The 13,598-nt window shown below is 40.3% G+C and overlaps 1 protein-coding gene across 1 annotated transcript; it reads right to left on the reverse strand.

The window, feature by feature from the left end:
• Positions 1-1,586: 1,586 nt before the first annotated feature.
• Positions 1,587-6,954, reverse strand: lto1 (LTO1 maturation factor of ABCE1). The gene is made up of 5 exons (XM_030725152.1): positions 6,851-6,954; positions 6,681-6,786; positions 6,531-6,601; positions 5,203-5,320; positions 1,587-2,830 (listed from the first exon to the last, which is right to left on the reverse strand). The coding sequence occupies exons 1-5, from the start codon at positions 6,946-6,948 to the stop codon at positions 2,759-2,761; spliced, it is 465 nt and encodes a 154-aa protein (XP_030581012.1). The 5' UTR covers positions 6,949-6,954; the 3' UTR covers positions 1,587-2,758.
• Between the last annotated feature and the right edge of the window lie 6,644 nt (positions 6,955-13,598).

Consider the following 13,598-nt stretch of genomic DNA (forward strand, 5'->3'; position numbering starts at 1 on the left):
AAGAAGTCGTCAGTGGTACTGATAGAAAGTTTATGTTCCCATTCTGAGACAGGGATGATTGAGGTTGTTGAAAACTCTATAAATACTTGATGTAATTTTCTTTGGACCTGCAAGTTTCAGAACATTCTTTACTGTTACTTAATAATTAAACTTCCATGTTTTTTTTGTTTTTTTTAAAGTTGGGGTAAAGTGATTGATTTTAATAGTAGGCATTTAAAAAATTGAAAATTTTCAATTTTCATTTAGGCTAAATGAAGAATATCAATGAAAGTATTATCTTTAAATAAATAAAGATGAGTAATTTTTTCCCCTTTCCATTTTTTAAAATGTAATTACAATTATAAATTAAATTTATAATTAATATTTTTATTTCATGCGGGCGATAAATCCTAAACTATTGCAAAGACCAAAGTCAGGCATATATTGCATTAAAACTGGTGTAGATTTCCATGTCTGAATATTGTCTGATTATATGAGATTTGTAGATTAAACCAAAAGCACCAAGTTAAAGCACAGTGTCAAGTGTGGACTCAACACATTTCTGTACACATACAAAAATGAGCAGTTAGATTTAAAACAAGGGAAAATGTTTTCACTTAACACTGTTACCTTCAAATGCTCCATATTGTTCAAAATCATTAATGGAAGAATAAAGCTGAACTTTCTGGTGTATTATAGCTCCTTTCTCTTCATGATGGAAGTGAAAGACGACTTGCTGTCTCTTTCTTTGTCAGGCTTTCAGTTTTTTTTTTGTTTTTTTTTAACGTGAAGCCACAAATAAACAACATCTAGTATGTTGTGCTAAGTAGCAGTACTGTACCTAAATGCTGCAGCTAATTTGCTATTGGGAAAAGAGGACTACATTATTCTATTAGGTTAGCACCCTCTAGTGTCTCTGCCCATGTAACTGTATCCTAAATGAAACTGCACAGGGACTGCAACATGAAGCAAATGACCTAACAATGCAACAAGTTTAAAACCTGAGGTACAAAAAAAAAATCTTACTAGCTATGACTTTAAATAAAAAATACCACAGTCAAATTAAATACTTGGTTTAATACATTTAAAACCTTTGAGAAAATTAAGACATTCTCAGACCTCTTTTTTCTTTTAATTTGAGACTTTTTTCAGACTTTCAATGACCTGTGGAAGCCCTGTTTGAAACAGTTGTAACAGACAAAAAAAAAAAAAAAAAACACACTCACACACCTGGTGGACCATCTAACTAATGAGGTTAATTAACATGATTGGTTCTGAACACAGCGGTAGAACCCTTCATTAGAACAGAGTGGGAAAGCTCTGCATTTTAAATATCTGTACTGAAGGGACAAACTTTTAAAATAAAGGTCACCTCGCTCTGTCTACCCCATACTTACACAGACTGGCCTGCCACCATTTGCTTGCAGATGTTACTGTTCTACATTTTAAATAAGGAACACAAAAACAGAGATCATATATTTATAAATGATCCAGATTTTTATTTCAATCAGTTTTTTTTTTATATATATAGTTTGATCTAAAATGAGGGGGCGGACCCTCCTTTCACTTTGATATAAATCATTTTTTCCAGGCCAAAGTTAAATGAAGTTTAATCACACTCACACATCAGTCCTCACACACACACCACACACACACGCCCTAATGTTTATACCCAATTATCTTGTTTCTGTAAATTTCATGTCCATGTCCTATTCTAATCTGTCACGTGCTGCATTAACAAAAACGTGAGTCTTGTTTTATTGATTGATTTTGGAATTATTTGGCTTTTAATCAAACAGTAAATGCAAAAACAAAGTGCAGTTTAAAGGTGACATCTCCAAAATGTAAACAGTTTATTATAATAATGAAATCAAATTCTGCTATCTGAAACACTGGAGTGAACAATAACTGGAATTCTGGAATAACTGGAAAACTTTAAAAAGATTAATTAGACAAACCAATTAACCGTATTATTCATTGCAGTTTAAAAGTCCATAGCAGTCATAGACCATTTATATGGTCTATCAGTCATGCCACAATATCTATATTGCTTCAGCGAGACACGCTCTATATGCCCATATCCTCCTATTTCTGCACAGTGATTGAAGTATGCAGCTGATGACACCTACACACTGCAGCTGGCACTTTGAATCAGCGAACACCTCAGTGCAAAAAATGGCACAACAGTTAAGGAGAAAAAAAAATCCCGTCTCCATGGATGCAGGTAGCAAAACCACACTGCCAAAACACACAACATACACACAACGCAAACAATAAAATTCCTCCATTCAAAACGGATGTTCTTAAAGGTACAGCAGACGGAGGTACATCTGTTCTTAACATTCATGTATTGCCGTATGTATCATCGGTGAATTAATCACATTTCCTTTCAGTACTCTAAACTGCACTTTACTACCTTCATCAACAATCATCTAGCTGAACCGATGTTGCTGTTTTCTGTTCTGCTCGTGGACACAACTTCATAGTCTTCACACAAAGTTACTGTCCTGATCATAAGTTCTGCAGTCCAAACTAAATCACTGCAATAAATCCGCAGTTTCTAGAGTCTGGACATCAGTTCTGCAGTGACAACATTTCCTTCTCAGACTGATCTAGATTATCAAGGATCACACACTGTTTGTCACACTGTCACTGTTTCACACTCCAGTGAATCCACTGCAGACCACTCTTTGCTGGCGCATTAAAGGCTGATATCAACTCAGCCTCCACCTTCTGTCTGGGGTGCAGAGGTTGGCTCTGCTCCATCATCAGGACAGAATCAGAATGAAGTCCCTTCGGCCACTCTGATGTAATCCTTGAAGTCAGCGGGGACACTGAGCATAGAGCAGACCTGCACAGAAGCAACGAGAGGTTAGCTAGCAGGTTATGCAGGAGAGTGACAGCTCACTGGAGAATAAGCCTGCTTTTAGCACTGGTAGTGGACAGTTTTTAAAATATATACCAATTAAATCTGTTGATTCACTTTCTGTTCATTTGCTGCTCTTGCTGCTGTGGTGTGATAAATGAATTATCACCACTCAGGGGGGCATAATGATGTCATTATGATCCTCTTCTCGCTGCAGCTTTTGTAATAGCTTACAGCCATAGCACCCTGAGCACATCCAATCTCATCTGATCTAGTACTTGGATGGGAGAGCACTTGGGAATACCAGGTGTCATTAGTAAGATTAAAGCGCCTTGAGATGACTGATGTTCTGATTTGGTGCTATATGAATTAAACTGAATTGAATTCATGTTAACAGGTCCAAAGAGTGCTTCAAAAAACAAGGCAAGAGAGAAAAAATAATGCTACAGAAAAGTGAATTAGTCATGTTAAATATGTACCTTTTAATTCTTTGACTTTTTTCGGGATAAGTAAAACAAAGGTCAGTAAGCTTGTATTACTCAAAGCAGTTTTGCTTCCTTTGCTTTGTAAACAAAGTCCTAAGATATGGGATATGCATCTTTGCTGGCTCCAACCAATCTGTTAAAGTGACAGCATTCCATCTTCTTCAGACTAAGGTCACTTTTACACTAATGGGAACCTTATTCTAATTCACCAGCACTCCCCACAGCAGGTGAAGAAGCTGTGGAGGGGCTCCTCACTGACAGGTGAACAAACGAACCAGTAAAGCAAATAAGACTGAAAATAGTGACTGCAGTGACACTGAAGCCATAGCCTTATCTGCCATACTTACAGTGGCAGATAAGTTTGCTCAGAAAGAAATGAAGAGTCTCTAATTTTTATGGTAGTTTCATTTTAATGAAGAGAGACAGAATATCGTGCATATCACTGAGTGAAATAAAGCCCCCGCAGATTGGCTGTGTGTCCATGTGGCACATAGACTGCAATCAGTCAATCACAGTTACTGCTGATCTCAATTTGTTATGTGCATAAAGCACACCTGTCCACAGAATCAATTTCTTCCATTCCATACTCATCAAGACCAAAGAGCTTGATGAGTACTGTTGGTACTATTATTCGGAAACTGAAGAATAAAATGACCATCAGTTGCCCTCGGCCTGGAGCTCCATGAAAGATCTTACCTCATGGAGGGAAGATGATCATGAGAAAGGTGGTAGATCAGCCCAAAAACTACACAGGAAGAGCTTATTAATAATCTGAAGGCAGCTGGAGCCACAGTCACCAAGAACACCATTGGTAACACACTACGCCGTGATGGACTGAAATCCTGCGGTGCCTGGAATGTGGAAACATTTGGGGTTGTTTTTCTGCTAAGGTTACAGGATGACTTCATTGAGAACCAATGGACAGGGCCAGTAAAAACTCAAACTGAGTAAAAACTCAGCCAGAACACTGAACATGATTCATGGACAGGACTTCCAGCATGACAGTGACCCAAAACATACCAGCAAAGGAGTAGCTAAAGAAGAAGCACATTAAGGTCATGGAGTGGCCTAGCCAGTCTCCAGACCTCAATCCTATAGAAAATCTGTGGAGGGAGCTAAGGCTTCAAGTTGTCAGGGGTAACCAGAAACCTAAGGGATTCAGAGAGTTTCTGTAAAGAGGAGTGGGCCGAAATCCCTCCTGAGATGTGGGCAAACCCGGTGACCAACTACAAGAAACATCTTATCGCTGTGTTTGCCAACAAGGGTTTCTCCACCAAGTAGTAAGCCATGTTTTGCTTGAGGATCAAATATTTATTTCCCTCAATGATATGCAGATCAATTTATAACTTTTCTCTAGTGTGTTTTTCTGGTTCGCGGCTGATACTCTGTCTCACTCCATTAACCCTTTAACAGCGGCGATCGCCGCCGATGCACCTGTTACCTGCTCTTACTTGTAACAGCTGATTGATGCAGAGCGTATCACTGCTGAAACACCTGTTCAAACGCACTTTGAATTACAGCAATTACGGTAATTACTGCCGGAAGCCTGCGAATGGCAGCACTTTGAAGTTAAAGGGTTAAAATGAAAAAACTGAAAGGAAAATGAAAAAAAAAAAAACATAAAAATTAGAGACTGTTTATTTCGTTGTAAGTGCGCAAACTTACAAATTCAGAAGAGAATCAAATAATTATTTCCCGCACTGTATGAGAGAGAAACACCAAGTATGTCCCTCCTGTTAAACGACAACCTGTATCCACAAGAGTTGTTGAAGTTGTTAAGTCTCGGATCACTAGGCACCTGAAGGAACTGCTTAATAAAATGAAGAAGGTTGTTAGGTTGGGGAACAGGGACGAACTGAGTACTGTTCTTACCTGTCTGAACTTGGCTCGAAGCTTGTCCATGTCATCCTGTAGCTTCTCAGACTGGGGATCATCAATAGGAGAGCTTTGGATCAAACCAAGGAGGGTCTCCAGTGCTTTCACACGCTTTCTGATGGCACACGAGTTTACACAAGTTGGATTCATACAGCATATAGCTATAACAATTCTATACACTCAAACTTTGAGATGTTCAGGTGGCGACCAGGTGAAACACTTACAAATAACTTCTTTCCCAATGGAAACAACAGTTCTGTGAAAAATAATTTGGCCTCCCCTCCCTGATTTTTTTAAATTGAATATTAGTTAAATGTTTCAGATCAACAAATACTAGACAAAGATAACTTGAGCAAATACAAATCGCAGTTTTTAATGATGATTTCATTTCTTAAGGGAAAAAGTTATCCAAAGCTAACCTGGCCCTCTGTGAAAAAGTAACTGATTAACCAGATTTTTGGAAAGTGGAGTTCAGTTTCAGGCCTGATTACTGCCAGACATGCTGAATCAGGAAATCACTTAAACACAACCTGGCTGACAATGTGAAGCAGGCTAGATCTCAAAAAAGCAACACATCATGCCACAAACTAAAGAAACAGCTGAGAAACAAAGTCACTGACATCTATCAGTCTGGAAAGGGTTACAAAGTCATTCCTAGGGCTTCTGTATCTGAATTAAAACAACTCTGCAAAAAAGAGTGGGCCAAAACTGCTCCACAGCGATGTGTAAGAGTCACTGCCAGTTATCACAAATGCTTGATTGCAGTTCTTGCTGCCAAGGGTTACACAACCAGTTACTAGGGTTGACTTTTTAATACTGCATTTGCATCATCAATGCTGATTGTATTTGGTGTCTACAAAGGCATTTCAAACCAGAAGAAGTTTATGAACTTATCAATTTTTTTTATTACATTAAATCTGATCATCACTCAAATTGACTCAATTAAAATCTCTCATATTAACTCTTTCAGCTAACCTCATGGGGGAAAGTGTGGAAAATGAAGAGCAAACTAACAGTAGCACCAATAATATTAAACTCTTGCTGCATTGCGTGTTGGGAAGCAACAGCCCACCTCATCCAACCACACACGATCGGCAGAACCAGATATATGGATGCTGAACGGGTGGTGTTATTCAAGGTAACTTCAGCCAGGATTAATCAAAGAAGCAAAGGACAGTTTCAGCCCACAAACATCCCGCTGGCTCGTATTAATTGAGCTCTGCAGGTCACTGCTGTGCGCTGAAACATCACAGGATTCAAACTGAGCACAAAGCGATGAATACCCGCATGAAAATATTGGAGGATCTTGTTTGTGGAGCTCGTACCTCGATTTGGCATCAGTGCTATGCCGGAGGAGACACTTCCACGTGACAGCAAACCCGTAATAGAAGGACATCTGTCAGGAAGAAGGTGACAGGGACCCAGTGTGAGCTCTAAATCAAAGATAGATGTAGCTTTGTGGTCACGATCCTCACCTCACAGGACAGCCGGGCCCCGTGAGCGGCTCCATGTCTGCGGCCGTCCTGCAGTCCTCGGCGGGTCCCCTTCTCAAACCCCTCCTGATAGCCTTCACCACGGAACCTATAAGACAACCACACTTAGCTTCACACTGCTAAAAGAAGCGACATTTACCCACAAAACTCACCTTTCTTCTGCCAACAGAATACTATCAAATAGATCATCCTCTACCATTCTGCCGGCCATCGTCCCAGGAGCTGCAAGGTAAACGCCGGAAGTTGACATCTGATGGTTTCCTCCTACCCCGCAGCAGTGCTGCCCTCTAGTGGCTGGAGGTCAAAGTGTAATACAGACAGTCTGACACCAGATGAGGTGCATTTTATTTTATTTTGTTTAATTTTATGAAGGAGGACATACGTAGATTAGTGTGACAGAGGGGGATGCAATTACAATAAAATAAAAGGCTTTGATGTTAAGCAATATTTTTAATTTGCTTTCATTATTACATTTTAGATTTTTATTTTCACATTTTATTTCCAGAGATATTTAAAAGCTCTTAGAGTGATCAGTAAGACTAGAAACATACTATATAAATGCCGGTCCATTTCCAGATTTACAGGATGCTGTGCAGTCCTGTGAAACTGTTTGTTGGACACTGTTCCAGAAGTCTTGTGGTTTGTTCAGATGTAACTTTGCTAAACTAAGCCATCCTGCCATGTTCTTTTAAAGAAACAGAGTATTCTTCTGGCATCCATTCCAAACAAGCCATACTTGTTTAGTCTTTTTCTAACTGTACTGCCATTAACTTTAACATTTAACATGTTAACTTGAAGCTTGTACAGTCTGAGATGTGCAGTACTGTGCAAAAGACTTGAGCTACCCCTCATTTCTTTAATATTTTTGAAAAATGGGAAATAGATGTAGGGCTTTATTGAAACATGCAAATATACATGAAAATACAATCTAAAACAGAGTTTGTACAATATAAATGAGCTTGAACATCACTGTTTGGGATGGCTGTGTGTATCCTTTAACACAGCCTGAGCTCTTCTGGGCAGCGTTCTTCTAATTTCTCTAAATAGTTTCAGAAATGGTTCTCCAGGCTTCCTGGAGGACATTCAGAGCTCTTCTTTGGATGTTTCTGCCTTTTGTCTTGTTCTCTGTCAGGATGCTCCCTCACTGCTTCAGTAATGCTGAGGTCCGGGCTCTGGGGAGGCCAATCCATGACTGATAGCATTCCACTGTGTGTTCTTCTATCCAGGCATGCACTAATCATATTAAAAAATACATCTGTTTTTTAAATCTCAGTCATACTATGTTTCAAAATGGAAGATTATCTGTGGTATGAAACTGCACACTCTCTGACTAATGACAATCAAAAGTTGCTAGTCGGACCAGCCCCTCTTCATCACATCCAGGTTATTGCAGCCGAGATGGTAACTGGGCAAACGCTCATCTCGAAACTTTAAAAAAGGACTTCAGAAACCAATGGGTGACATCACCGATAGGTGACATCACTGGACAGTTTCAATTTTTCTTCTTTCTGCTGAAGCCTCAGTGATGTTTAACGGTCTGAGAGCAAGTAAAGAATCAAAATAAGATTCAAACATAGGCTTAGACTGTGTGTGAATTTCATAGAACATTCACAAGCGTAAATAGCTGTCCTGTTTTAGGATCGTATATTATAGAACAATAAAATAGTTCTTGAAATCAACAAGAAGAAAATGAAGGATTAAAGATGCATCTAAGAATCTATATTTCCTTCTGAGGCTCATGAGCAAAACACAAAGACACTGCACGCTATTAAAGAAGGCTGTTAGCTGAAGGCGACCCATGTAAGACACAACATGCCTGCATAGATGACCTGCCTTCCATTTCCACAGTTGTTCTTCTATTAAACTCCTACAGAGGTCTGAGGGATCTTCCAGGAATAGTGATGCTATTTTCTGGAGAAAATGAATCTGTTTGGACCCCATTTTGCCTTCAAAACGGACTTAATTATTAATGGCATAGGTTCAACAAAGTGCTGGAAACATTCCTCAGAGATTTTGGTCTATATTGACATGATGACATCACACAGCAGAATTGTTGGCCCTGTATCCATGATGTGAATCTCCTATTTTGCCACATTCCCAAAGGTGCTCTGCCACAATGAAAACTGTGGAAAACACTCTTTCAGACCATTCTCTGTAAACCTGATTATGTGGGAAAATCTTAGCAGATCAGCAGTTTCTGAAGTAGTCTGACCAGTCCTTCTGGCACCAACAATCATGCCATGTTCAAAGTCACTTAAATCACCTTTCTTCTGATCTCTGGGCTTCCTGAAGCTCAGTTTGAACTTAAGCAGGTCATCTTGATGATGTCTACATGCTTAAATGCACTGTGTTTGTAGATCTTTTTGATAGCAAATATAAAATGAACAAATGTGTGTTAAAATATGTAAATGTGAGAATATATCTACGAATATTGGTGAGTGGCAATAAATGTGTGCAAAAAGAAAGTATTTGTATGTGAGTATGAACTTTGAATTGATGTTTGGCCTGATTAATATACTTCTTGGGTAGATTAAATGGTGTAATTTTATGTTATTGATTATAGTCATTATTTTTATTGTTGTAGATATTGTATTATTACATATTAATCCATGGGTGTCCCCTAACTTTTATTCTAGGCTGAAGACGAGGATGCAGTTAGCTGGTAGTGATGTATGTTCTAAACTATGTCAACAATGTAGACAAATTTATCTTAGAACTCTGTTTGTTTGTAGCCAGACTGATCGCTATTTCTTACAGGAATGTTTTATTAAGTATTTTAGCCTCAGTTTGTTTGTCAGTCATTTTTGGCAATGTACAGTTTTAATCCTGTCCTTTTCTAATGTGGTGGTTTCCACCAGGGGGTTCATGCTTGCCAGCAATATAATTTGTCTTTGCATGTATATTTAGCATTGCATTTTGTTGTGTACTTTGCTCACTGATAGAATACTTTAAGTTTTAAACTAGATTTTAATAAATAGCCAGTTTTGGAACCTAACTCTCACTGACTGCCGTGGCTTCTTAATTGAAGCCTCTGTGCTGTCTCTTAGTTTAGCCTTGTTCCAAAAACAAAAAACACACTAAATCAGACCACATGAGCCTCTGTTGGAATAGCCAGTGGCAGCTGGATTGAAGCAGGAGTTCTGAGACAGAGATGAGATGCAGACCAGCCAGGTGTTTATTTCCCAACATTACAGATTACAGAAAACATAACAAAACAAAATAAAAAGGCAGAAGTTTAAAAAAGAGCAAACTGTAAATAAGCAAGACCACCATGATTTTACATTGCAAAACACCTATGATGATGTAGTGCTTTGGATGAAAACAAGTATTTTCTTTGTCTGAAATATGGCCTTCTAACAGCAGGGGGCACTGTCAAACAAGTGGACCAACGAAGGAAGGTTTGTGAGTGAGTATGAAACTGCTGACCTGGCCATTTATCAATTCTTTGAAAAGGAAAAGTGCCAACAGGGGCAGCTTTGGTCAGTGGTAGTGATGGTTTCAGCCTCTGAAAACAAGTTATCTTAAACAGTTCAGAAGTCCAGAAGTGTTTCACTGCCAAGAACGTGCTTCTGTGTTTTCTTTCTGCCAGCTATGAAAACACAGCTGGAGGTTTTGGATAAGCGACCATCACCAACATTAACACAGATTAATGATTGAGTTCTGCAAACATTTCTATGAGGCCAAAGCCCACTGGTTCGTCAGTGGGTGAAAATGCATGTCATGCTTTCACCCTGTTGTCACGTTTACTTGTACTCATAAAAGACAAACTAATTTATAAAATGATATTGGAAGCTTAATATTTTTAAGCACAATCTTTAACAATTTGAAAAAAGTTTGCTGGGGATTTCACACAGTCCCCACATGTCTTATACACTGTATCCTCACACATGAATTTTACAAAGCAATTTACAATGTATTTCTTATTCACACAAAACCAGACACCAGTGGTAGCAGAGAGACTGTGAGACACACTGACCTGCCAGTAAGAACAGGCTAGCTACAAGACACTTTGGCATTGTGGAGGAGGCCACAGAGGGATCAGACAGGTTTTTCTGTGCTGCTCAGAGAAGCTCATCACCTGGAGTGGACATGCTCTATATAAATAAAATTGAACTGAACTACCGCTTTGAGTGCTCTGACTGAGTAGAAAAGCGCTATATAAGAACTAGTCCATTTACCATTTACCATTACCTCACCGCAAATCGCCACCTAATTGTGGTTGAGGGATTTGTGTGTCACAGTGATCCCAGGGGCTGTGTGTCTGGGGGGCTTTTGCCCCATGGTAGCGGCAATTCCAACAACTTCTATGAGAAATAGATTAAGGGTACAGTTTACCCTGGGATAAGGTTACTGGGACCCCACCCTGGAGCCATGCCTGGGGAAGGTCCTCAGGAGAGAGCGCACCTGGCGACTGGGCCTTAACCCATGGGGCCCAGCCAGCTGCAGCCCGAAGAGGAGGCATGGGCCTGCCCTCCTGTAAGCCACCTGCAGGAGGCATCATAGAGGTTGGGTGTAATTTTTGTTGGGCAGTGGCCAAAGGCAGAGGCCCTGACAGAGCTATCCTCAGCTATTGAGGCTGGCTATTGGGATATGGAATGTCACCTCTGTTTTGGGGAAGTAGCCTGACCTAGTGTGTGATGTTGAGTGGCTGGATATAGTCAGACTCAGCTCAACACACAGCCTGGGCTCTGGAACCAGTCTTCTAGAGAGGGGCCGGACTTTGTTCCAGTCTGGAGTTGCTTTCGTTTAGAGGCAGTGGGCTGGGGTGGGTTTCCTTGTATACCCTTGGCTCGCTGCTTGTACGTTGGAGTTTTCACCAGTGGATGAGAAGCTTGCTTCCCTGAGCCTTCAGGCTGGGGAATGTGTACTGACCTTTATATGCACTTGTGATTCAAATGACAGTTCAGAGTTTCCAGGATTCTTGAGGTGTTTGAGGGTTCTCCATCCGGTGACTCCATCATCCTACTGGGAGACTTCAACGCTCACGTGGGCAATGACAGTGAGACCTGGTGGGGCGGGATTAGGAGGAAAGGAACTGCCTGATCTGAACCCTAATGGTGTTTTATTATTGGACTTCTGTACAAACTATAATTTGTCCATAACAAACACCATGTTCAAATACATGGAGGTCCAGAAGTGCCATGGCACCGGGACACCCTAGGTCACAGGTCATCGTCACCAACTCTGTTTATAATTTTATGGAGAGAATTTCAAGGTGTAGCCAGATGGTGGAAGGCTTCTGCCCTGGTGGCCTCAGGATCTCATGTATGTTTTTTGCGGATGATGTGGTCCTATTGGCTTCAACAGACCAGACAAGACAAGACAAGACAAGACAAGAAGACTTTATTGACATTATATGTAAACATATAACGAAATTTGCGTTCCAGATGGTGGCCTCCAGCTCACACTGGAGTTCACAGCTGAGTGTGAAGCAGCAGATATAAGAATGAGCACCTCCAAGTGTGAGGCTATGGTCCTCAGCCAGAAAAAGGTGGAGTGCCCACTCTGGGTCAGGGATGAGTTGCTGCCCCATTAAAGGAGTTTACATATCTTGGGGTCTTGTTCATGAGTGATGGGAGAGGGAAGCGGGAGCTGCAGTGATGTGGACACTGCACCAGTCCATTGTGGTGAAGAGAGAGCCGTTAATTTACTGATTGATCAGTGAATCCCTCAGCTTTGGTCATGAGCCTTTGGTAGAAACCGAAAGAACAAGTGGCGGAAATGAGCTTCCACTAAAGGGTGGCTGGCCTCTTCCTTAGAGATCTAATGAAGAGTGCAGTCATTTGAGCAGGGCTCAGAGTAGAGCTGCTACTTCTCTGCATCGAAAAGAACTAGTTGAAGTGGTTTGGGCATCTGACTAGGATGCCTCCTGGGTGCCACTTGGGTGAGGTGTTCCATACATGTCCTAATGGGACGAAGCCCTGGGAAAGACCCAGGACATGCTGGAAAGATTATATCTCTTAGCTGGCCTGGGAACACGATGTTTCCTCAGATAGGCTGGAGGAGGTGGCTGGGGAGAGGGAGGTCTGGATTTCTCTGCTTAGGCTGCTGTCCCAGCAACACGGCCCCAGACAAGCAGAAGAAAATTGATGGATGGATGGATGGATGGATGGATGGATGGAACTGAAATCCCACAAAAAGTAGACAACACACTTGTTGTCACAGTAAGAGGCCCTTTGTAAAGATTTAGGCCCAATCCTAATGTCCACTCTAAGCCCTAACCTCTAAACCCTCATAGATTTATGTGACCTATGCGAGGATTAAGAGTATGAGATCATAAGGGTATGACTAGAAATATGTCAGAACATGACATTACCTTGACAGTACCAAACCATGTTTTCTCACCATTGTGGTTTGGGACAGTTTATTTACAATTTTTAAATTTCTTTATGGCAAAGCAAGTTAAAGGACAAAAAATGTCTAATTTGGACATGATCCAGGCTCTTTCATTACTGAAGGGATGAGAGTTAATTGTCAAATAATCAATTTACTTGTTTTTGTCAAAACAACTCTAGACATTTAAAAAAAAAAAGGATGATTAAAAAGCCAAATCTAAAGTTGTAAGACATCCTTGATTAGTCCTGTTTATCTGAGTGAAGTATTTTGTTCCTTAAATTGACTGCATGGGATGCATTATTTGAGCTAGTTGTTGATATTTGGTATAGTTATTACTAGAGATGCACCAATTACAATTTTACATTACCTTTTACATTACCACAGAAAAGCAGGTGCAACATATTTAAAGAACAAAGCAAATATCAGTTACTTCAGTCATTTTCCAGTATGTTTTTCACACACCAGGTACTGTAACAGGATATAATCGACCCCTTTCTCTTTTTCACTCCTCTTGATAACTTTTCTGCTAACTGCTTTGGTCCGTTGCTCATACTGAGGCTCATA

The sequence above is a fragment of the Archocentrus centrarchus genome, unplaced genomic scaffold, assembly GCF_007364275.1.
Source record: "Archocentrus centrarchus isolate MPI-CPG fArcCen1 unplaced genomic scaffold, fArcCen1 scaffold_48_ctg1, whole genome shotgun sequence".
Taxonomy (NCBI): domain Eukaryota; kingdom Metazoa; phylum Chordata; class Actinopteri; order Cichliformes; family Cichlidae; genus Archocentrus; species Archocentrus centrarchus.